Genomic DNA, 26754 nt, shown 5'->3' on the forward strand with positions numbered 1-26754 from the left:
GGTTAGCATCACGCCCCTGCGAGTGACTAACTCATTTGCTCCGTATGTGTATATAATGTTCACAGTTTACTGCCAAAGGTAATCGACATGCCAAGTTCGCCTATGGGAGGACGTACATTAGTACGAGGCCTGTTCCTTTATTAAGGTCCATCGGTCACGAAATGGAAACCACAGGGAAAATCCGCGGCAGCTTTGCACAGATCTATTGGGTAGTGTATGTCGTCTGCCCGTCGATCACATTATGTCGCTCTTTTCAGTTCTCATCCCACAGTGAGCACGTAAATATGCTTAGAAAAAAAAAGTGTCTCCCGCCGAGTACAAGGGACAGTCAAATGCAAATCGAACACCCGCCATAATGGGAACGTATAATAGTTCCATTCAAAATTCACCACCACAGGCGTTAATAAATTTTCCCACTGGGGGACGAGATGATCAATTCCTGTTTCGTAGAATGTGGTCGGCCGCTGACGGATCCACAACCGTACTAACCTTTCACTTCCTCGTCCGACTGAAACCGACTTCCACGGATGCTTTTCTTTTATGATGGTGAAAGACAGGCGTTTTGGCCTCATTGCGCGCAGCAGTTACTGCAAAGTATCTTGAGAGAGCTGTGCATCGATTGTGGTTCCACACTCGAGGAACCCGAGGAGCAGAGGGTCCCAGCCGTCGAACAAGGTCATCACGACTTTACCGGAACTTAAGTGAATCGCTTTCTATTTCTTTGGCGGGGGAGATGTGGGATCTGTCCTCTGGCGGCTGTGACATTTGCACTCGGGCTGTCGTAATGCTGTCGGACGGAATCGTCCTGTTGCACGATAACGCATGTACCGCACTGCGAACCAGACGAAGTCTACGTTTCAGAGATTTGATTGGGAAATACTGCAGCATCCTCCGTACAGTGCGGATCTTTCATCGTGTGATTTTCACATCTTTGGCGACGCGTAGAAAGAGATGCGCGTCGGAGGAGGAAGTGCGGTTGTAGATCCTTCAGCGGCCGACCGCTTTCCGTGAAATCGGAATTGATCGTCTCGTGTCCCAGTATGATGAATGTCGTAAGGCGTGTGGTGACTGCTTTTGAGTATAACGATTCCACGGTCCAAGCCAACGGCCTTGCCGCAGTGTTAACACCGGTTCCCTCCAGATACCGAAGTTAAGGGCTGTCGGGCTGGGACAGCACTTGGATGGGTGACCATGCAGTCTTTGGAGCGTCTGTTGACAAGCGGGGTGCAGTCAGCCCTTGTGAGGCAAACTGAGGAGCTACTTGACTGAGAAGTAGCGGCTCCGGCCTCGGAAACTGACATACGGCCGGTGTGCTGACCAAATGCTCCTCCGTATCCGCAACCGGTGACACCTGTGGACTGAAGACGACACGGCGGCCGGTCGGTAGCGTTGGGTCCGCGAGGACCTGTGGACGCAGTTTACGTTTACATTTCAAGCTCCTCATATGAGTATATGCTGTGAGATTTTGCCTGATTTCATGTAAACCCACTTAATGTAACTGTCATGCAGTTCGTTCTTCGTGACAAATCTCGGCTGCGCACTACAGGTACACTGAATATGCTGCTGGAGTGTTTTCGATGGGAAGTGTTTGGTTATCCAACATACAACCCTGAGTTAACTCCCTGCGTTTTGCGTCTCTGCTCACATGAACTACGAAGACAACATTATGGCACGGACAACGAGCTGCTGACCAGCGTAGAGAACTAGCGGAAAGCACAGACGGCCGCCTTCTATTGCGAGCGTACTGCAAAGACGTAAATCGCTACGATAAATGTCTATGTCGGAGCGGTGACCATGTAGAGAAATAGCTAGAAGGTGTAGCTACCTGTTGTAAATTTCCACTGTGGTTTTCATTCCTTGACTGATCGGGCATTAATAAACTAATGGCCCTCGTATTTTCACAGTGTTGTCTCACACAACAGATGAGAGTTTTCACCCGAAACGTATTACATAAATTCTGGGACTGAAACTGTTAGTTACATCGAAGTGGCTCTGCCTGGTACGCGTTGTAGCATTGTAGTACCTATTTCTCTTTCTACGTAGGTTTACATACTCGAAACAGACACACTTACATGTACATAATAGATGAAAGACCCTGATTTTTTCAGCTTAGCATCAAATTTGAAAAAGTTTTTTTCAATTGGTTTGGTATACATAATACTTTTTGCTTTTCCGTTTTCTTTAAAAACAGACAAATTTTTCGGCTACCCGACTCGTGAGCATGCAACATATAACAGGCCATGTGAAAAGCATGGATTTTCCAGATTTCATCCACGCACTTGAAGTTATTGACTATGTGCATTGTTGACGGTCACTGAGAATGTAAGGCGAATAGCGAACTCCAGTCGTACAAAATGCAACGGATATACTTACAGGATGTTACAAAACGAAACCGACAAACTACGCGGGGTTGTAGAGGGTGTCTTGAGAAACAAATGACTGATAGGAACCATCGTCTGGAAACATCTCCCTGTGACGCTACAGAGCGCCGATGTTACATACGCCAGCACCTGCTGCTGGGTCACCCCTCCTGCAACAGGCGCGATATTGTACGCTGATGGACCGCAAGCGGAACGTCTCGCAAAGTTTTCAGAATGAAATTTTCACTCTGCAGCGGAGTGTGCGCTGATATGAAACTTTCTGGCAGACTAAAACTGTGTGCCGGACCGAGACTCGAACTCGGGACCTTTGCCTTTCGCGGGCAAGTGCTCTACCGACTTGCCCGCGTAAAGGCAAACGTCCCGAGTTCGAGTCTCAGTTTTAATCTGCCAGGAAGTCTCGCAATGTTGTTTGTTCTTCAGTGATAGCGACTGATTATCATCATGGCGAGTGGAGAAGATAGAGCCAGCGGCTGCGTAGACGCGGCTTGTCTCCTATGAATGTGATGCTGCGTTGCCTCGGTGGATAGTGGTTTCCATCTGCAGGGTATTTTTCTTCTAATAAGGAAAGAAATTGGAAATTTTAGAGGGTTCCAGAGCGAAAAATAAACTTGTCTGAAAGCTTCATCCACCAAGGGAAGGGAGCATCGCTTTCGTAAGAGACAAGAACTGTCTATGTACTCTCCATCTTCTCCACTAGCGATTGTGGCAATCAGTCGCCACCACTGAATAACAAACAACATTCTGAGATGTTCCGCCCACGGCCCGTCAGCGTACAAAGTCACGACTGTTTCCGAAGGGGTGGCCTAGCGCCAGGGACATGTACCTGTAATTTCGATTCTCTACAGCGGCGTTGAATGACGTTTCCAGACACGAGTTCCTATCCTCAATTTGTTCCCCAAGACACCCTCTACAACGTCACGAAGTTTGTTAGTATCGTTTTGTAACACCCTGTGTATGAGTGCGCGCGCGCGTGCGCCTGTGTGTGTATGTGTGTGTGTGTGTGTGTGTGTGTGTGTGTATGTGTTTCTGTGTGTGAATAAGCTGATAAAATTATTCGCTCACTTCAGCGTTCATTCTCACGATCTGGTTGTATTCCAAGGCAACTAAATTCCCAACAGGCCGTTTTCGGATATTTTCAGATATCACACCTTCTTATTCCAACACCACCATAGAAACAGGGGTGCCTTATTCACACAGTATTCTCATACAAATAATGAATCATGTGTGTACATAATTTGGTTTATTTTGCTCGAGGTGTTCCTTACTTAGTGCGTTGTGTTACTCCGTATGGAACGTAGGCGGTTGTTACCCCATCGGAACCCTTTTCAGGAGAGCGCACAACTACCGAAAGTTTCATCAGATGAATGGTATAGAAACACATGTGGATGAGCAAACTTCATTTGTATATATTAAATATTACTAAAATTCAGGCAAGGGCGTCATGTTTGTTTATTATTAGTAATAAAGAACATAACTAAAACCAAAAACCTCTTGACCGTAGTTTTAATTTGTCCGATTTACGGGGTTGTGAGAGCGCATTCGTTAAGGTAGCGCCTCCCGAATAGTAAAAGTTCCAACGAGACACATTTGCCCGTCTGGAAGTCATACACACTCTTACCTCCGTGAATTTCTTCGAACCACGGTCTGTCCTGAAGCTAAGCATATCGTGGTTCAATCTGTAGAAGCTGTCTAAAAGGCAGACTACACAAAACATGTATGCAAGGTACGAAAAAAGATACTGTTTTTGCACAAAGATGGATCTTTATGATAGGTGCAATAGCGAACACATAGATCTTGATGAAAAACCACAAATTTGCTCACAATATGCACTATCTCATTCGCGAACATCATATAAAGGGCAGTCAAATGAAAAGCGAACACTCGACACAACGGGATCACAAAATGGTTCCATTCCAAAGTAATCGGCACATGCGTCAAGGCATTTATCCCACTGCGGTGACTACATCCCTTATGAAATACTTGACATGTATACGCAGTTGCGAATACGAACAACCATCAGCTGTATAAGAGTATGACGATATGAAAATTTGTGCCGGACCTCGACTCTAACCCGTATTATATTAGAGCAAATAAGCCCTCGGTCACAAATATTAAGTCAAAATTGACCAGGTTTCGACGCTACTATGAACGTCGTCTTCAGAATTAAACTAACTGTTCTAAAACATATTACGTATATAATACATTAATAAAATTAAAGTCTTGTTGCAACCCTTGTTCACTCAAGTACGAGCAGCCCTTAGCGGCTCGCCATCTTATTTACAACTATTCATGACGTCGCCTTTCCGGCTCAGATTTTTTAAAATGTGACTTGTAAGTACTGCATCTCTTTCCAGTCAGTATAAACTTTAATTTTATTAATGTATTATATACCTAATATGTTTTAGAACAGTTAGTTTAATTCTGAAGACGACGTTCATAGTAGCGTCGAAACCTGGTAAATTTTGACTTAATATTTGTGACTGAGGGCTTATTTGTTCAAATATAATTCTGACACGGTCACTGAACCTTAGCAGCTATGTTCAAAGTTCTAACCCGTATTTCCCACTTCAGACGAGCAATCGCCTGAACCACTTTGTTTATCTGGTCCCCATCCACTGCCATGAATAACCTCAGCGGTGGAGGGTCATACCACCGCCTGGTAGCAGTTGCGCACCATCTAAAGAGCTTCAAAGCGGCCTGTGTGTTCTTTTAAGTTAGTAACTAATATTTTGTGCGGTGAGTTCACATTCTGGCGCATTTTAGTTGTTGCGTTACTGAACAGGATAATACATGAACTTATAGCAGCCCCTTCGGTGGAGGGGGTCAGAATGAGCGCCGCCTGTGTGCCGGACTCACCTCCTCGAGGTAGGCGGACGTCTGGACGGTCTCGTGCTTGCGGCCCGCCACCGGCGGCGGCGACCCGATGCGCAGCCCCAGCCGGCCCTGCTGCGCGTGCGCGCGCTTCCTCGCCAGCGCCCGGCGCCGCACCTCGGCCTGGCGCGCCGCCTGCGACTCTCCATCCGTCTGCAACAAGGGGCCAGTGAGGCGCAGCGGAAACACGGCAGGCAGCAACTACAGCACCACTGTCTCTTCCTCCTACCGCGGCTCACAGTATACCGAGGGAAATCCCTTTAGCTACGACAAAGCCGTTAAAACAGCGCATCATTGGATTCTTCGTAGAATAATTTCATTTTAAGGCTGTGTGGCACATAAACTGAGTTTTGCGAGATTGTTGGTATTTGTTTTACGGGCATAAAGCCACCATCAAAGGCACAATTCTCTGACTAACTTTTCGTCTTTCAATGATGATGACGTCATCACAGACTTTACCGACGCAGACAGCAATTACAAAATCGAACGTTAGGCAGAGAGTTTTGCCTTGCACCGTGGATTTCGCCAATAAATAAAATATCAGCAGGTACCGAAATACCGGCCTGAAAGCCTGCATTCTATGATTAAACTCAGTTTTGTTCAATTAATATTTGTTTATAAATAATCAGTTTTCCAATTATTAAGCAATCATAGGACTAGTGAAACTTCCTGGCAGATTAACACTGTGCCGGACCGAGACACGAACTCGGGACCTTTGCCTTTCGCGGGCAAGTGCTCTACCAACTGAGCTACCCAAGCACGACTCACGCCCCGTCCTCAGAGCTTTAATTCTGCCAGTACCTCGTCTCCTACCTTCCACACTTCACAGAAGCTCTCCTGTGGCTAAGCCATGTCTCCGCAATATCCTTTCTTCCAGGACTGCTAGTTCTACAAGCTTCGCAGGAGGGCTTCTGTGCAGTTTGGAAGGTAGGAGACGAAGTACTGACGGAAGTAAAGCTGTGAGAACGGGGCGTAAGTCCTGCTTGGGTAGCTCAGATGGTATAGCGCTTGCCCGCGAAAGGCAAAGGTCCCGAGTTCGAGTCTAGGTCCAGCACACAGTTTTAATCTGCCAGGAACTTTAATATCAGCGCACACTCCGCTGCAGAGTGAAAATCTCATTCTGGAAACATCCCCCAGGCTGTGGCTAAGTCATGTCTCCGCAATATACTTTCTTTCACGAGTGCTAGTTCTCCAAGGTTCCCAGGAAACCTTCTGTGAAGTTTGGAAGGTAGGAGACGAGGTACTGGTAGAAGTAAAGCTGTGAGGACGGGGCGTGAATCCTGGTTGGGTAGCTCAGATGGTAGAGCACTTGCCCGCGAAAGGCAATGGCTCCGAGTTCGAGTCTCGGTCCGCCACACAGTTTTAATCTGCCAGGAAGTTTCATATCAGCGCATACTCCGCTCCAGAGTGAAAATCTCGTAGGACTAGTGGTTTGGCGTTATGAAGTTTAATCTTGGCTTATGTAAATATTTACAACGTATAGTTATAGTTTTATTCACTGGCGCATATCGAAATAGCTATCCATAGATGGTGTACCAATTGGCACCATTAATCTTAACATTGTAATACTGTTTTTCAAACTACGTATCCATGTGGAGATCGTATTTGCCATTTCAAAAGAACAGTCCATCCAAACCACTGATGCGGGTCGCGTAGATATCTGCAGGCAGTTTGTTTTCTTGGCAATAGAAATTCGGATTTGTAGCAACCAGAGTGGTAGCGAAAAATGTTGCTCGGATCCTTATATGCGAACTAAAAAAATGATTCTACAGGTTGGAACACTTTGACCAATATTTCAACCACCAACAGTTTAGAAACGTTTAAGGTATTAAATAACCAGTTTTTTCACTTGAAAACAATTCGTTCACCTATGATACGTGTACCTGCGGCTACCTGTAAACTGTGTAGCGGACAGTTGATAATGATCGGACTTTTATGCGGGAAAGCAGACAAACCTGTAGACTGTAAGTGCCTCGAAGCGTCCTAAAATGGATTAATGTGCAAGGAACCAGACCTTGGAAAGTAAAGATCCTAACAAATACACTCCTGGAAATGGAAAAAAGAACACATTGACACCGGTGTGTCAGACCCACCATACTTGCTCCGGACACTGCGAGAGGGCTGTACAAGCAATGATCACACGCACGGCACAGCGGACACACCAGGAACCGCGGTGTTGGCCGTCGAATGGCGCTAGCTGCGCAGCATTTGTGCACCGCCGCCGTCAGTGTCAGCCAGTTTGCCGTGGCATACGGAGCTCCATCGCAGTCTTTAACACTGGTAGCATGCCGCGACAGCGTGGACGTGAACCGTATGTGCAGTTGACGGATTTTGAGCGAGGGCGTATAGTGGGCATGCGGGAGGCCGGGTGGACGTACCGCCGAATTGCTCAACACGTGGGGCGTGAGGTCTCCACAGTACATCGATGTTGTCGCCAGTGGTCGGCGGAAGGTGCACGTGCCCGTCGACCTGGGACCGGACCGAAGCGACGCACGGATGCACGCCAAGACCGTAGGATCCTACGCAGTGCCGTAGGGGACCGCACCGCCACTTCCCAGCAAATTAGGGACACTGTTGCTCCTGGGGTATCGGCGAGGACCATTCGCAACCGTCTCCATGAAGCTGGGCTACGGTCCCGCACACCGTTAGGCCGTCTTCCGCTCACGCCCCAACATCGTGCAGCCCGCCTCCAGTGGTGTCGCGACAGGCGTGAATGGAGGGACGAATGGAGACGTGTCGTCTTCAGCGATGAGAGTCGCTTCTGCCTTGGTGCCAATGATGGTCGTATGCGTGTTTGGCGCCGTGCAGGTGAGCGCCACAATCAGGACTGCATACGACCGAGGCACACAGGGCCAACACCCGGCATCATGGTGTGGGGAGCGATCTCCTACACTGGCCGTACACCACTGGTGATCGTCGAGGGGACACTGAATAGTGCACGGTACATCCAAACCGTCATCGAACCCATCGTTCTACCATTCCTAGACCGGCAAGGGAACTTGCTGTTCCAACAGGACAATGCACGTCCGCATGTATCCCGTGCCACCCAACGTGCTCTAGAAGGTGTAAGTCAACTACCCTGGCCAGCAAGATCTCCGGATCTGTCCCCCATTGAGCATGTTTGGGACTGGATGAAGCGTCGTCTCACGCGGTCTGCACGTCCAGCACGAACGCTGGTCCAACTGAGGCGCCAGGTGGAAATGGCATGGCAAGCCGTTCCACAGGACTACATCCAGCATCTCTACGATCGTCTCCATGGGAGAATAGCAGCCTGCATTGCTGCGAAAGGTGGATATACACTGTACTAGTGCCGACATTGTGCATGCTCTGTTGCCTGTGTCTATGTGCCTGTGGTTCTGTCAGTGTGATCATGTGATGTATCTGACCCCAGGAATGTGTCAATAAAGTTTCCCCTTCCTGGGACAATGAATTCACGGTGTTCTTATTTCAATTTCCAGGAGTGTATATAAAAATATTGATCATCGCGTTAGGAAGTAAATGTCGAATCGACATTCGTCTTATATATTAAACACAGTAAACAGTTATTGACTTTTACTTACAACGCTGCACAATAATTTCCTGGGGAATGAAGATGAGTGGGGATGAATGTAAATTATGGTTACTGTACCAGAGAGATATAAGCACCACATGGCCTGCACATTATAAACCAAAACACAAACTGACAAGAATTATTATTGCTATTTTTTGCACTCAGCAGGCACAGCTTGCTGTGTGTTATGCTGAATCTCGATAACCTAATGACACTGTAAATGTGCAAGAGCATTGCAGTTTCCGTAATGAATTTTAGTAAAATAGTACAAAATGAAGAAACACAATATTAGTTCACAGATTGTGTAAACGTAGTATAAAGGTATATCGGACTATAAAAAGTAGTAGTTTGGTAAATTAAGCCGTTACAGTGTTGCATTTAGGAATGAAAGTTCGTATGCACACAATGTCTGACACGAAAGCATGAAATGGATTGTGCAAATTCGTGTACTTACCGTACAAGGTCATTTAGTTGTGGCCCTCTTGTCCGTAGGACCCGTTCAGTTATCAGAAATCTGCACTTTATACCTCCACTTCTCAAAACGTTTCTACGCGACGTCTTACGTGATTGTGTGCAGGATCTCCGCCGTTTCCGTCTTTGTCTCCTTCATGGTGATAAAGTGAGTCCCTGGCGACAATATGATTTACGTAATTACGAAACCAGCAGCGTGATGTGGCAGTGGCGAGATGAGTAGTCAGACTTCACTCCACCGGTAAAGTGCTGTGGTGGAAGCACTATACTGATGGGAGATGCAGACGTTCCTCCACAAGTGAGTGAATTTTTTTCCTTCTCTCATATTCACTTGAACATTATTCCAGAAAAGTGTTCATAATTTTTTCCTCTTCTTTCAAGTAACTACCCATCCCAGAATAATGACGTCTTACATATCGAGGAATAGAATAACCATAGCGTTTAACGTCTAGATCAAGCAAAGTGCCCAGTGATTAGACACTGCACATGCATATGGGAGGATGGCGTTTCCATTCCCTGCCCTGCCATCCAGTTTTGGGTTTTTAGTGGCTTTCTTCACTCTCATGGGGGAACTGCAGCGATGTTTACTTCGAAAAAGATGCAGCTGAATTCCTTTCCCGTTGTTCCAAATGCGAGTTAGTATTGCGTTCGCTAATGACGTGGACGTTTATGACATGTTAAACCCTAATTTTCCTTGAGCCTTTATCGACTCACACAATCTTTTTTTCTGTTGGGTAGGAGCGCGGTTTTGTGCGTCTTGTCACGGTCCGCGAGGCTCCCCCAGTCGGAGGTTCGAGTCCTTCCTCGGGCTTCGGTGTGTGTGTTGTACTTAGAATGAGTTACTTTCAGTTAGATTAAGTAGTGTGTAAGCTTATGAATCGATGACCTGAGCAGTTTGGTCCCATATGAACTTACCAAAAATTTACAATTTTGCTGTTAACGAAGATGGTGATTTCCAGTGCGTGAACTGCTGCTTCCTTTCCTGACCGTACGGGAAAAACCAGGACTTATCAACTGAAATACCTGGTTGTCATCAGTTGCAGAAGATCTTTATATGTTGCTACAAATGAGAGTGCTATACTATCAGAACCATTTTCTGGTATAAACAAGCCATTATATTTGAATTGTAGTTACTAGATTTACTTGAAAAACATTTACAGCTAAACAACAATTTAGAATAACATAATGGAAGCCACTTTTGATTACACTAGCCATGTCACCTTTCCGAGTCAAGTGTAATTCTGTCCGGCTTGGAGTATATTTTCAAGACATGGTACAGTATTTTATTTGGAACTGCTGGGAAGTCTGAAACTAGCGGTGATCCTCACGTTGGACACGTGAATGCACAGTCGGATACAGAGAATGACATATACTTCACGTCACTACTCTTCAATTCATAGGTAAGTGCCTGGCAGAGGGTTAATCGCATCATTTTAATTCCATTGCTCTACCGTTCCACCCCCAAACAGCGTGCGGGAAAAACGAACGCTTGAATCTTTCCGCGCAAACTCTGATTTCCGGTATTTTATTACAATGATCGTTTCTCCTTACGCAAGTGGGTGTCAACAAAATACTTTCGCATTCGGAGGAGAACGTTGGAGATCTCTGTGCTTCACTAATTGGAACTATCTGCTAGTGAAATTCATATCCCGAGTACTTATAGTATGGAATATCCTAAAATGGTGCGAATATTGTCAGCGAAATGGAACTTGATGGTTTCTGTCCTCCGGCCGGCGTGGCCGAGCGGTTCTAGGCGCTACAGTCTGGAACCGCGCGACCGCTACGGTCGCAGGTTCGAATCCTGCCTCGGGCATGGATGTGTGTGATGTCCTTAGGTTAGTTAGGTTCAGGTAGTTCTAAGTTTTAGGGGACTGATGACCTTAGAGGTTAAGTCCCATAGTGCTCAGAGCCATTTGAACCATTTTTTTCTGTTCGAAAATATTAGCAGCGGATTCCTGACCAAAGAATACCCTACGAAATAATTCTTTTCAGGATGTTAGAGATACTGTGTGGATCATGCTCTTTCCAGTTACTGACATCGCTCCCATTTATGAGACTTTCAGATAGCCGGACGACGTGAAGTAGCGTGACAAACCGTTGTCGACATGATTTTCTCCATTTTTAATGACCCTAACACCTCTTCATACACGCTGGATGTTCATACATTCCTTTCTGTCCACATAGACTCCTTAAACTAAAGTGATTCTGTCACTACCGTTTGTGACAATAGATACACCATCAAAGAGACCCTCTGACTACCATCGGATCGTACGTGTCCTACAACAGTCTATGAGACAGCCAGTGGGAATTTTCTGCACGTTATTCCTGTTTATCAATGCCCCCTGGCAAACAGAAGCTTGCCAGTGGTTTGCAGAATTCTTTTAATAACAGATGGCGCCTGTAGGTTCTGCTGTCCTCAAGTTTCGTCGTTAACCCTCATCTCTATATTTGCCAATCGCGCCTGCATGTAGGCAACCCAGTTACCAACCTTGCAATGCGAGCTACCGTCGTGTCTACCTCTACACATCGTGTCAACAAATTCGACGCATGTATTGATTTTTGCCACATCACAAGCGAAGCCCATATTATGACGTCTAACGTATGTTACAAACTGGGAGAGATGTTCTCTCCACTGATGTGTGTCTGTGTTCTGCACGTCCTGTAGTCGCTTATGAAATTCCAGAGGGACTCCCTAATAACCCTTTATGTCATACGACTCCCCGTGTTGGAAAATGAAACGGTAGAAAATATTCGTTTCATATTGTTACTTCTGACTGCTATACGAACGACAATAACTATACATTAAGGTCTTTGAAAAAGCAATTAGTATTCAGATGATTAAAAGATCATTCAAGCAATGTAGAAAAAAGAATAACAGAATGGCAGAACATCCTCAGTGTAGTGTGTCGTCTACAAGCAGTACATGGTGAGTGAAATGTTAATCATAAATTTGTTTGCGTGGCCGTTTTCCGCAGCTGGTATAGAAATATTCGTGTTATACGTCCAAACACTTTTTTTCTTGCAGCAGCCTATATCTATTTATGTCCCACACAAGTCTAGCCTTTTACATTAAGGCTTCTTCAGTGGATTTCATGTGGAATGATACAGTCTTGTTTTCATACGCGGTACTTACGGATTAGACAACAGCTCACGTCACAGTTTTTACATGAATCAATTATTACTCACAGTTATTCCTTCGTACTTCTGAAATATGCGTTTTCGCTGATCTTGTCCAGATGTCGAACTGTCGCTTCAATAAGATCGCGACTTGAAAATTTGTAGATGTTTCATAAGTGAAGTAACAGCGAAACCTCCGATCTATGACCGAATAAAATGAGACGCCGATTTCGACAGTATGAAAGAGTAGCTTTAAGCAAAAATTATGACCTGAACTGTTCCCTAATACGAGGGTTGCTCGGAAAGTAAGGAACGATCGGTCGCGAAGTGGAAACCACAGTGAAAATCAAAACTGTTTTCTTTGCACATTTAGCTACACCTTCTCTACATAGTCGCCGCTTCGACTTAGACATTTGTCGGAGCGTTACACCAAATTTACAACACCATTGCCATAGAAGGCAGCCGCCTGTGCTTTCTGATAATTCTCTACGCTGGTCTATAGCGCGTAGGCTGCGCCCAAGTGTTGTCTTCGTATCCAGCGTTTCATGTGATCGAGGTGATACTCAGGACGAGCCAGTTAGGGCTGTGTTGTGGGTGATCAAATACTTTCCATCGAAAAGGCTGCAGGAGCGTTTTCACTGCCCCTGCAGAGTGCGGCTGGGAATGGGCATGAAGAAGGAAGTGCGTGGCAGTTGTGTTAGGTGGGTTGCATTCATTAAGGCGAAGCCTCTCAGCGGGCCTTCCTACTTGGCGGGAGACATCGTTGTTCTAGGCACCTTTACTCGCTCACAGTGCACCCACAAATGAAAAGAGCGTCTTGAAGCGATCGACGGGCATACTAGAGAACCCAACACATCTGTGAAAAGCCTCGTCGGATTTTCACAGTGGTTTCCATTTCGCAACCGGTCCTTCCTCACTTTCCGAATAGCCTTCGTATATAAGGATGGTTATAAGAAATGTCTCATTTTCCTACAGAAGGTAGTATAAGTAAAGACTAGAATAAAAGTTCCTGCAATGATGTGTCTGGAAATCAATACCTTTTGAGATAAGGACCTATCTGTCCTCTTATTCCCATCTATCTGTTACTTTGAACCAGACACTATAGCCACTGCTGCATATGGTTTTATGGTTATCATAGCCTTTTTTCGCAGTGAAACACACACGCTTTCAGATACACTTGACTCCATTCAGACTGCATTACATGCATTGCTTACACGCTCCTGTAACGTCTGCAGATTGTCCATGGGTTGGGTATACACTGGTGTCTTTGCTATTCCCATAGCCAGAAATCCAACGGATTCATGTCTGGTGAATGGGTAGGCCTCGCTGCGAGAATTCTCGACCAATTCATCGCCCATAAGCCTTGCGGTGAGGTACTGTCACATCATCCATAGAAATTTGGGCGCTGCCCCGTCGTGCGTAAACCACAATCGTTATCTTTCAGCAAGGGTAACGCTTCCAATAAAGCTGGTAATTCAACGCTTAGAAATCGGTGATACACAGCATCTGTTAAACTGATTAGCAGAGTTTATGGCCCTGTTGTCTATCACCGATAATTCCTGCCCATACATTCAAAATGGGGCGATCCTGATGCCTCACCACGATGATTGTTGCTCAGACGTGCGTCTTGTGATACATCACTATCCCGTGTCTTACTCTATAGCTGAGCGGTTGCCAGCACGGTAGCTCAGCATGTACGTTCAGGGAGCTGGTTGGCCTCTGTAATAAAAACACTGAGTGGAAGTATCAACAAACGAATTTCAACGGATGTCATGTGACGTCCGCCACGACCAACCACAACGATCAACAACGAAAATAGGAAAAAGAAAGTGGTCAGTGCGGCAGAACGCCACGCAAGATTTTTCTCCGCTCGGGAGCAGGGTGTCGCGTTGTCTTCATCATATTATCATCCTCATCGATATGCAAATCGCCGAAATGGAGTCCACTAAAATGACGTAAATCAAGCGACCGATCCACCCGGCGGCAGGCCGTAGCCAGAACACATTTCATTTCACTATGCCGTCTTGTGTGGAGGCTGCATAAAATGCCTATATGTCATACAGGTACTGGTTTCCAAAGACATGTCATTAAAGGGACTTTCCTTCTAATTTTGACCAACACTACCTCCTGTAGGAGTAGATGATAATTTTTTTAAACATTCTGTATCCTGCATTCTCTCTCTTTCCAAGTATTAATCCCGACTTTCGGGGTCTGCTGTTATGGTGAACTGGATTTGGCGTGTTAACTGTAAGGGGTGGCCGGATGTCCTTCAAGTCGCCACCCCGTACCCCCCCCCCCCCCCCCCGCCCCCTTCCCCGGGATGGAGTGTGTGTACCCAAACTGTCTGTGCCCAGTGTAATCCATGGAAGTGTGCGAACGTGTTTCAAATGTCTGCGAGTCACGTAATTGAGGCGGAACGTGGGGATCAGCCTGGCATTCACCTAGCGGGATGTGGAAAACCGCCTAAAAACCACATACAGGCTGGCCGGCACACCGGTCCTCATCGTAGTCTGCCAGGCGGATTCGATCCGGGGCTGGTGCCCCTACCTGAGTCCAGGAAGGAGCGCGTTAGTGCTCTCGGCTACCCTGGAGGGTTATTCTGTATCCTGTATTATTCCACATTGAGTCCACTAAAGATGCCTTAATGTAAAAGGCGAAACGCATCAAGAATGTAAATAAATGTAGAATGTAGTAGGAAAATGGAGTTTCAATATGCAAATAAAAAAAAGTTATGTTCAGAAAATATCTGTGTTAAAGACAGCGGCTGTGTGGCAGCATTCATCTCAGTTCTGATCAAACAGTGTCACTTGTGAGTGAGGGTAAACACTCAAGAATAAATGAGCTGAGGCCATTGTTAAATAATTACCGATAACAGTTAATTCCAAAGCTTTCAGTGGCTCTCTTGTCCATGTCTCGATATGTCACAGGCGACATCATAGTTAAACGGGGCGCTACTTGCTTCTAGGTAAATGCAAATGCTCATGAGTGTACGTGCCCATATGAACAAAATACCGCGAAATTGCAATGCATATTGAAGACAGATCTATCATTGGTCACTTTAACTGTTGTTTGTACTATCGTAAATCTACACTGAACATAACCTTAATGGTACTGCTGTAATGCTGGCACGAATAATGTTGCTTAAAGAAATCGATGCAGTGGACAGTGGAAAACGTGATGTAACTTCACCACATCTCACTGACGCGTAATTAAGCTTCACCTCATGTGTTGGCATTGTATTGGAGCACAGGTAACAGTGTGGCAGTGCCTGCCTTAAGTGACTGCTAAGGGCAGTCGTGCTATAATCGTATTGCACGATGTTGGGTGTGAAGGGAAATTCAGCTCACGGTTATAAAATTGGTGTTGTGACTGTCGAGAAGTTGTTTCCATGCCGATATCGGTTCAGTATCGACGAAAGCCCCACCTGAGTACGAATGAGACACTAGCAGAAACAAATATAAAGTCGTAGAATAAAAGCACTGTACAGAGCTGTACTCAGCAGACCCGTCTTCCTTGATAACCTGGGACACTCTTGTGCAGGGCGTGCTGCTCCAAATCACTGGTAGATCAATAGCGAGGTAAAGAGATATGTCAAAGGCTAAAATGATACATTTCTTCCAACGTTTTTCTGCTGTTACACGCTTTCAGTAAAATAAGGTGTATATAAACGTTGTCTGTTGGAAGTTCTGCAAAAGACATTTTCTCAGCCCAAAAATTCTGACGTTTCTCTGCACTGGCCTTCCACGTAACATGTCGGTCAATGAACGGATGTATGCGATTCCATCAGTGGCTGAGGCCACTTCCGCAAACAGCCAGCACAGCTATGTTCATTGGCAGGGCTGACACTTTCAAGGGAGGTACTTTGGGACACCACAGTTCATAATCTGGTGGGGAATAGTGGAAATCCTAGGTAACATTTATAGGCAGGTGACGGAGGGGAGTGTGAATTGACAGGTGTTATTATGGAGATAAACGGAATACGTCTGTGATTATTATTGGACTTTCCAGGGTTGTTGTAGAAGGCAAAAGTGACAGTGTGAAAAAGCGACGACTGGTCTGGTGCCGGCTGAGTAGAACGTTGTAGGAGATAATGACCTAATTACAAATTTACATAAGGGCTACGATGATGATAAACCTCCACATGGAAACTCTTTTGAAATACTTTTATTCATCTGTACAACTTGCACGATGTGTTACATTCAGATCAGTTGTACAGCTTGGCATCTCCCAGTTTCCTTTAAAGTGTGACATCGTCGCACAAAGTTCTGCCTTGGAACCACTTGCACCGTTTGCCTTAATCGCTAGCGCAAACTTGTAAACTGGGTACAAAATGTATGACTCCCTACGGCGCACCTGCCTTGTTACAACCTTCCAACATGCCTCCAGTTTCTGTTTGTTTGTCCGCACACAGCAATCAAGGCTGCTAAAGCCGCACTGGGTACAACGCCACTTCTGTAGCGCTGGTAGACGATACCCTAAACACAATTACGGTCATACAGAATTACATTACGACTGAAAAAAATCATCATGGAGAGACTAGAGCCCAAGATGCTACTCCAGGTGGGTGTAAAATGAATGTGCGCAACAGAAAATACTGAACGCGAAAATCTAGATTTGGCCCTGCCCGACTACCTCCTCAAGCAAATCTTCGGATCTCTTAGTTGTGATATTATTTCCACCTTCTTGCTCTTTAACATATAAATTACAACCTAAACATAAATGAATGAATAAGGGAACTAGTAACTGCTAAATGATAAATGTTGTTTCTGCTTATACATTTATTGTAGATTAAAAACCCCCTTTACATTTAAAATCACTCCGTCTTCAGGCCACGAGTGGCCTACCGGGACCATCCGACCGCCGTGTCATCCTCAGTGGAGGATGCGGATAGGAGGGGCGTGGGGTCAGCACACCGCTCTCCCGGTCGTTATGATGGTATTCTTGACCGAAGCCGCTACTATTCGGTCGAGTAGCTCCTCAATTGGCATCACGAGGCTGAGTGCACCCCGAAAAATGGCAACAGCGCAAGGCGGCCTGGATGGTCACCCATCTAAGTGCCGACCACGCCCGACGACGCTTAACTTCGGTGATCTCACAGGAATCGGCATAGCCACTGCGGCAAGACCGTTGCCCCCTTTACATTACAAATGTTTATATTTTCTAACTAATGAACTCCGTCATCGGGCCACGTGTGGCCTACCGGGACCATCCGACCGCCGTGTCATCCTCATTGAGGATGCGGATAGGAGAGGCGTGTGGTCAGCTCTCTCCCTGTCGTTACGATGGTTTTCTTTGACCGGAGCCGCTACTATTCAGTCGATAAGCTCCTCAATTGGCATCACGAGGCTGAGTGGACCCCGAAAAGTGGCATCAGCGCATGGCAACCGGGATGGTGACCCATCCAATTGCCGGCCACGCCCGACAGCGCTTAACTTCGGTGATCTGACGAATGGAAGCAGACTGTGAAATACGGTGCGGGCACATAGTCTATTCCTCTCGAATAATAGCAAAGGAACCACTAAGTTTAACGTCCCCAACGTGTGAAGCATCATCGACAGTGTCACAGTCCCTTAGTGCAGGAAACATCGCAGGGGGATTTTTTAATTTAGCCCAGTTTTACTGAGATGTTCCAAAATCAAATAATGTAGAAGTTTCATCTTCTCAGTCATTCAGCAATTTAAATACAGATTCACACATTTAAATAAAGAAGTATTAATCTTACATTCCCTGCCAGGCAAATAATGGCGACATTCTACTCAGCTGCCACCGAGTCACCCACAGCCATCCATCAGTCATATCGGCCACGGAGGTGGTTGAGAAGGGGAATGTACACTGCCTGACAGAGAATATTAAGCACTCAGAAGGGGAAGGAGGAAACTAAATGAAACTGCCGAGTTGAGATGGCGTGTGATGTTATTACAGTATCGGAAAATTGAGTCAAATTTACAAAAAACTTGACGGTATGGGCTTACCTGTCAGTATGACGTTGCAGCCCATCTGGCCCAGATAGATGCACTGATTCGGTCAGTAATGGTGCCTTATAGCAGTTGTAGCCTCTGCCGAGTCAAGATGGCCCACAACTGTCGTAACTGGTGCCTGATACCCCGAATACTGGCACTGGGACAGAGCTGATGTACGAACCGGTCCTACACATTTTCTGTTGCAGACATATCTGGTGTTGTAGCTCGCCACGGGAGTATCTCAGATTCACACAGTCAGTTCATAAGGTAACCCCACCGCCTTTCCAAAACAATGAGAGATTGGGACATTTCCCCAGTTCGCCATTGTACTCGCTGACAACGTCATCCGGGGCCGTACAGAACAACGACTAGTCGATGGACACAATGTGATGACCTTCATCAGCAGCCCATGATTTCCATCCACAGCATCTCCGCAAACACCTTTTTTGCATTGTAAGTTGGCAGAATAAATGAAGGTCAGATTCACACCTTACATGAGAGCTTTATACATTGCAACGGGAAGGTGAATATGGCACCTAACTTAATTCGGTGATAACGAGCAAATTTGCCTAGCAGTATGTAACGCAAAAAAGGATGGCATTCAATCGATGATAATTAACACTCCGTTCCTATAATGCATGTTTGAGCAGAAGGTGAAACAAGCAGTGAGAGGCGTTTTAGTTTGGAATTCAGAGGGACGACGCAGAGGCAAGGCCGTGCCATAGAGGGTACCACAGAAACCACTTAAAGTGGTGTCCCAGGCGGAAAGTCAACGACCAACCAGGTGACTCAGATGGGGAGAGCGAGTAAAACGGCCCATCTGAGGGAGGACAGGAAAGAACGCTTTTAGAAAACTGTGTTTCGGAATTCCAAAAGGATATGAAACAAGACCAGTGACGCATTTTTGGTCACATATCCAGTGAGTGGTACACATGTGAGAGAGTCAATGTACGCATTTACGCATCTGGAATCGGCACAAAACATCCGATTGGTGGAAACGCGCTAGAAAGGAGAAAAGAGCCAAAGTTTTGACGCAATTTAATGGTAGGGACCTTGCAATTGGTAGAGATAGTTTCCACAAAATAAGAGGAACGCTCCTATTGGTCGAAAAAAGCTGTGACGTGAAGAACGAAAGAACCCAGGTAGGGAGACAGTTTGACTATGAGTAAGAGAAGACGGAAATTTTCGAGGGACTCTTCTCTGAACTGACGTAAAGTGCAGAACGGAGCGCATAATGCTCTGTACGATGCGTTCACAGTAGCTGATATCCAGCTAGAAATTAGCTGTAGCATCGTTTATCTCCAATTGTGGAGAAACGAGCCAGCCAATTAATTAATTATTCTTGTGAGAACTGAGAGGGAGTTATAACATGAATGCTGCTCCAACCATGCGCGTGTGTATCACCACATTCTAAGACTAGGGATGAGTACTTATTCAATCACAGAACGAGAAACATAGGGAATGTTTCTGCTGGAAAATTCAGAAAAAGTGTAATTAGTTTTATAGGAATTTCAGCAGAAGAGTGCAGCCTAGCAGACAACAGCTCATCGCAGCTTAAGGTAAATATCGCGTGCAGAGGTGTAAATTTGTTGGCTCACCAGCTTACGTCCACTGTAAACTTGAGAGACCTTGTGTAATCTTTTGCTCAATTTGTCATATAACTGACCATCCACTATAGACTTGATTGTCATCCTAAAAATAGTACCGAACTTTGAACCGGAATCGGACGATATCCGTAGCACTGACCAACATCATAACATAAGTGTAGGAACAATTTGTAAAGAAACTTCTAGTTAAACTTTAATATTGTCGTATTTAGGAAAATTTAATCCTCTGAGAGTTAATATTTAATATTGTTGTGTTTAGGATTATTTCTCTTTTTGATGTTTATGAGATGCATTATCCTGACAACTATTTTTTTGTTGTCACATTGAAAACTGTGTAAAAGCGTGCGTTTTTGTGCTAATATAGCGACATAAAACATATCATTTCAACTTAAACAGTTGTCTTCAATCCTAGAAAAATAAAACCAAAAATATTGCACCTTACAGTGTTGTAGTGGAAAAGAAGCCTACACATGGGATGGTAATTCACTTGTCTGCTAATGGTGCGGAAAATACAGAATGTTGCAAGGAGTCCATTAATACTGTTCTTAGACAACAGGTGGAGACGTGAAGGAGTTCGATGTGCTTACAGCACAGTACGACGATTCTCCACTGTGGTACACAGACGTGGTCACACGGAGCCTTGACGATCCGTATGACTGTCCTGACGTTCCTGTGCAGTCCAACATCGGGCCCCTGTTACATCCTAATGCTCCACAGACTGGGTACTGCACGGTGCGATCAGTGGGCCAAATGCAGAGAATGAGGCTCTTTTAAAACACTGTCAGGTGCTGATTACACTGTCTCATATGAATATACAGCAGCTGTATGTTGTTCACAGTGATCCCTCAAAATCAGGCTCTGTGCACGCCACTTACATAACCTACCAGTCCTGCTAACAACAATGAACATGAAGAACAATAATGCACTTACATCGCCACTGATGCTACATTCGTGTTAAAACTTACATTTACGCACTTCCGAACATGTCTTCTGGGTGCTTCACTAGTCACGCACTGTATTACAAAAAGCATGTGGGAGATTGACTGAATATGAGGTTTTTGTCATTTACGCTACATCTGCACCTACAATGTTAAATTTGGCAAATATCAACGAAGGACAGTCCTTGCTTGTACCTCATACGTACTGACATGATTGGAAAGAGGCTGCTGATGTTACGAAGGCAGAAGGAAAGAAGGGATTTAATCGTACCAACGGCGACGATGTCATTAGAGACAGAGCTCAAGCTTGAAAAGATAAGGTGGGAAATGTACTGTATCCTTTCAGAGGAGTCATCTCAACATTCGCTTAAATGATTTACAAAACCACGGATAACGTAAATCCGGATGGTCGGACGGGGATTAGAATCATCGGTATTCCGAATACGAGTTTGTGTCTTCACCGCTCCTACACCTCGCTCGGTAGCGACTATCCGTTAACCAGCTCTCACCGATGGTGGTTCTTGAAACGAGGCTGAGAAGGTTCCGGGTCTTAAGCCGGTGCAACCAGTCGATGGTCTCCTCCAGGGTGGCTTTCTCCGCAAGTCTAGGCTATTCCAAGGGTCCTGGGTTCGGAGCAGGTCACCTGTATGCCTGTTCTGCTGGCCGCCAGAGGTGCCTACCTTAACATCAGCATGGCTGCCACCTGGCCACGCCCTTCTGCTGAGGCAGTGACACTGCCTTGTGGACGCGTGTACTACTAAGAGTTGACTATACCGCTGGGCATAATGCTTACAAGGGAACCTCCCCATCGCACCCCCTCTCAGATTTAGTTATAAGTTGGCAAAGTGGATCGGCCTTCAAAAACTGAACTCAGATCAATCGAGAAAACAGGAAGAAGTGTGGAACTATGAAAAAATAAGCAAAATATACACTCCTGGAAATGGAAAAAAGAACACATTGACACCGGTGTGTCAGACCCACCATACTTGCTCCGGACACTGCGAGAGGGCTGTACAAGCAATGATCACACGCACGGCACAGCGGACACACCAGGAACCGCGGTGTTGGCCGTCGAATGGCGCTAGCTGCGCAGCATTTGTGCACCGCCGCCGTCAGTGTCAGCCAGTTTGCCGTGGCATACGGAGCTCCATCGCAGTCTTTAACACTGGTAGCATGCCGCGACAGCGTGGACGTGAACCGTATGTGCAGTTGACGGACTTTGAGCGAGGGCGTATAGTGGTCATGCGGGAGGCCGGGTGGACGTACCGCCGAATTGCTCAACACGTGGGGCGTGAGGTCTCCACAGTACATCGATGTTGTCGCCAGTGGTCGGCGGAAGGTGCACGTGCCCGTAGACCTGGGACCGGACCGCAGCGACGCACGGATGCACGCCAAGACCGTAGGATCCTACGCAGTGCCGTAGGGGACCGCACCGCCACTTCCCAGCAAATAAGGGACACTGTTGCTCCCGGGGTATCGGCGAGGACCATTCGCAACCGTCTCCATGAAGCTGGGCTACGGTCCCGCACACCGTTAGGCCGTCTTCCGCTCACGCCCCAACATCGTGCAGCCCGCCTCCAGTGGTGTCGCGACAGGCGTGAATGGAGGGACGAATGGAGACGTGTCGTCTTCAGCGATGAGAGTCGCTTCTGCCTTGGTGCCAATGATGGTCGTATGCGTGTTTGGCGCCGTGCAGGTGAGCGCCACAATCAGGACTGCATACGACCGAGGCACACAGGGCCAACACCCGGCATCATGGTGTGGGGAGCGATCTCCTACACTGGCCGTACACCACTGGTGATCGTCGAGGGGACACTGAATAGTGCACGGTACATCCAAACCGTCATCGAACCCATCGTTCTACCATTCCTAGACCGGCAAGGGAACTTGCTGTTCCAACAGGACAATGCACGTCCGCATGTATCCCGTGCCACCCAACGTGCTCTAGAAGGTGTAAGTCAACTACCCTGGCCAGCAAGATCTCCGGATCTGTCCCCCATTGAGCATGTTTGGGAGTGGATGAAGCGTCGTCTCACGCGGTCTTCACGTCCAGCACGAACGCTGGTCCAACTGAGGCGCCAGGTGGAAATGGCATGGCAAGCCGTTCCACAGGACTACATCCAGCATCTCTACGATCGTCTCCATGGGAGAATAGCAGCCTGCATTGCTGCGAAAGGTGGATATACACTGTACTAGTGCCGACATTGTGCATGCTCTGTTGCCTGTGTCTATGTGCCTGTGGTTCTGTCAGTGTGATCATGTGATGTATCTGACCCCAGGAATGTGTCAATAAAGTTTCCCCTTCCTGGGACAATGAATTCACGGTGTTCTTATTTCAATTTCCAGGAGTGTACAAACTGAGTAGTCCATGCGCAAGATAGGCAACCTCGAGGAGAATGTGAGCTGAGGAGCGCCGTGGTACCGTGGTTAGCGTGAGCAGCTGCGGAACGAGAGGTCCTTGGTTCAAGCCTTCCCTCGAGTGAAAAGTTTAGTTTTTTATTTTCGCAAAGTTATGATCTATCCGTTCGTTCATTGACGTCTATGTTCACTGTAATAAGTTTAGTGTCTGTGTTTTGCGACCGCACCGCAAAACCGTGCGATTAGTAGACGAAAGGACGTGCCTCTCCAATGGGAACCGAAAACATTTGATCGCAAGGTCATAGGTCAACCGATTCCTTCACAGGAAAGCAAGTCTGATATTTTCTATACGACACCGGTGACGGCATGTGCGTCACATGACAGGAAAATGTAGTCGACCCACCTAACTTGTACACTTGGCGAATGGGTAAAAAGATTCTTCTACCTTGTGTGATTTAGGTTTTCATGTGGATGTGGTAATCACTCCCAAAAAAGTGATGAAAACATAAGGGTTTGTCACATAAACTGAAAATAAAAAATTAAATTTTTCACTCGAGGGAAGACTTGAACCTCTCGTTCCGCAGCTTCTCACGTTAACCACGAGACCACGGCGCTCCTGAGCTCATACTATCCTTGATGTTGCCTATCTTGCACATGGACTACTCAGGTTGTATATTTTGCTTCTCTTTTTCATAGTTCCACACAACATCTTCCTGTTTTCTCGATTGATCTGTGTTCAGGTTTTCAAGGCCTATCCACTGTGCCAACTTATAACTAAATCTGTGGGGGGTGCGATGGGGAGGTTCCCTTGTGAGGTAGTAACCGCTGCCTGAATCACCACACTCGCACCGTGACGCTGTCACCAACCGTTGTATGGACGTCTCGCAGAATATGGAACGTTGTTTTTATTAAATGAGCTCTCCTCATTCCGCAATCGCCGTGGTACTGGTGGAACGCAACCCATCGTCCCACACACGCCGTTCTGGGCCAGAAGCGACCATCCTGCCTGATAACGGTGCCCCATTACCGATACCATTACACTCAAAAAAATGTTTTAATTATCAATTTCAGGAATCAGTTTAAGACTTCAGTAGTTAGACTAAGAGCATACCCGACTAGATAGCCGGGATTCGGGAAGACGGGCCGACCTCTGCTCGAATCCGCCCGGCGGATTAAGGACGAAGGCTGGTGTGGCAGCCAGCCTGGATGTTGTTTTTAGGCGGTTCTCCACATCCCCCTATGTGAATCCCGGGCTGATTCCCCGCAGTTACATTATTCACAAACATTTAGGAAACGTTTGCACACTGTAAGGTGGATAACACTAATTGTAGACAGATGGGATATACAAATACCGTCTTGGGGGATAGAGGAATAGCGACAGGAGGGCATCTGGCCATCCTCTATTATTAACAACGTCAGTTCCGATAATTACTGGCAGACCCCGTGTATATCTCTGTATGTACCAATAAAAGCAAATGTCTTGGCTGACTGTCAGCCCAAACCGTTAAGGATGAAGACTTGAAAGTCGGAAAAGGTGTTGCTCTTATACTTTAGGCATCATTTAAGAAGGGGTTTTTCGAAATTCCACCAGTAAGGCAGTGAAGTAGAAGATGGAGGGTTTTCTTGAAACCCACGCCCGGCTTCCCGGGTTCGATTCCCGGCGGCGTCAGGGATTTTCTCTGCCTCGTGATGACTGGGTGTTGTGTGCTGTCCTTAGGTTAGTTAGGTTTAAGTAGTTCTAAGTTCTAGGCGACTGATGACCATAGATGTTAAGTCCCATAGTGCTCAGAGCCATTTGAACCTTTTTTTTCTTGAAAAATGTCGGTTTACGTTAATTTCGAAGCTAGAACTACAAAAATTGGTATTTGGTTTTTCGGTCAGAAATAAAGAAACACATGTTTCAGTAATGTTCGAAATTAAATCCCAATGGGGGTGAAATGGTTGAAATGGCTCTGAGTACTATGGGACTTAACTTCTGAGGTCATCAGTCCCCTAGAACTTAGAACTACTTAAACCTAACTAACCTAAGGACATCACACACATCCATGCCCGAAGCAGGATTCGAACCTGCGAACGTAGAGGTCTCGCGGTTCCAGACTGTAGCGCCTAGAACCGCTCGGCCACCCTGGCCGGTAAGGGGTAAAATAGTGGATAAATTTTAAAAAAATAATTATTAAGGAACTATTAGAGGGAGGAGGGCTATTCGAGAGGCGTTCGATGAATTCGAAAGTAAAGTTCTATGTACTGACTTGGCAGAAAATCCTAAGAAATTTTGATCTTACGTCAAAGCGGTAGGTGGATCAAAACAAAATGTCCAGACGCTCTGTGACCAAAATGCTACTGAAACAGAGGATGACAGACTAAAGGCCGAAATACTAAATGTCTTTTTCCAAAGCTGTTTCACAGAGGAAGACTGCACTGTAGTTCCTTCTCTAGATTGTCGCCCAGATGACAAAATGGTAGATATCGAAATAGACGACAGAGGGATAGAGAAACAATTAAAATTGCTCAAAAGAGGAAAGGCCGCTGGACCTGATGGGATACCAGTTCGATTTTACACAGAGTACGCGAAGGAACTTGCCCCCCTTCTTGCAGCGGTGTACCGTAGGTCTCTAGGTAGAATTTTGGAACACGTATTATGTTCGAGTATAATGACTTTTCTGGAGACTAGAAATCTACTCTGTAGGAATCAGCATTGGTTTCGAAAAAGACGGCCATGTGAAACCCAGCTCGCGCTATTCGTCCACGAGACTCAGAGGGCCATAGACACGGCTTCACAGGTAGATGCCGTGTTTCTTGACTTCCGCAAGGCGTTCGATACAGTTCCCCACAGTCGTTTAATGAACAAAGTAAGAGCATATGGACTATCAGACCAATTGTGTGATTGGATCGAGGAGTTCCTAGATAACAGAACGCAGCATGTCATTCTCAATGGAGAGAAGTCTTCCGAAGTAAGAGTGATTTCAGGTGTGCCGCAGGGGAGTGTCATAGGACCGTTGCTATTCACAATATACATAAATGACCTGGTGGATGACATCGGAAGTTCACTGAGGCTTTTTGCAGATGATGCTGTGGTGTATCGAGAGGTTGTAACAATGGAAAATTGTCCTGAAATGCAGGAGGATCTGCAGCGAATTGACGCATGGTGCAGGGAATGGCAATTGAATCTCAATGTAGACAAGTGTAATGTGCTGCGCATACATAGAAAGATAGATCCCTTATCATTTAGCTACAAAATAGCAGGTCAGCAACTGGAAGCAGTTAATTCCATAAATTATCTGGGAGTACGCATTAGGAGTGATTTAAAAGGGAATGATCATATAAAGTTGATCGTCGGTAAAGCAGATGCCAGACTGAGATTCATTGGAAGAATCCTAAGGAAATGCAAAAAAATGGTTCAAATGGCTCTGAGCACTATGGGACTCAACTGCTGTGGTCATAAGTCCCCTAGAACTTAGAACTACTTAAACCTAACTAACCTAAGGACAGCACACAACACCC

General features: G+C 46.1%; 1 protein-coding gene across 1 annotated transcript in view; it reads right to left on the reverse strand.

The window, feature by feature from the left end:
* LOC126204205 (radial spoke head protein 3 homolog) overlaps positions 1–26754 on the reverse strand; it is a 340719-nt gene that overhangs the window by 106765 nt on the left and 207200 nt on the right. The window contains exon 3 of the mRNA XM_049938604.1: positions 5238–5405. Coding sequence (XP_049794561.1) covers positions 5238–5405 — 168 coding nt within the window. The remainder of the gene's footprint in view (positions 1–5237; positions 5406–26754) is intronic.

The sequence above is a fragment of the Schistocerca nitens genome, chromosome 9 (genome assembly GCF_023898315.1).
Source record: "Schistocerca nitens isolate TAMUIC-IGC-003100 chromosome 9, iqSchNite1.1, whole genome shotgun sequence".
Lineage (NCBI taxonomy): Eukaryota > Metazoa > Arthropoda > Insecta > Orthoptera > Acrididae > Schistocerca > Schistocerca nitens.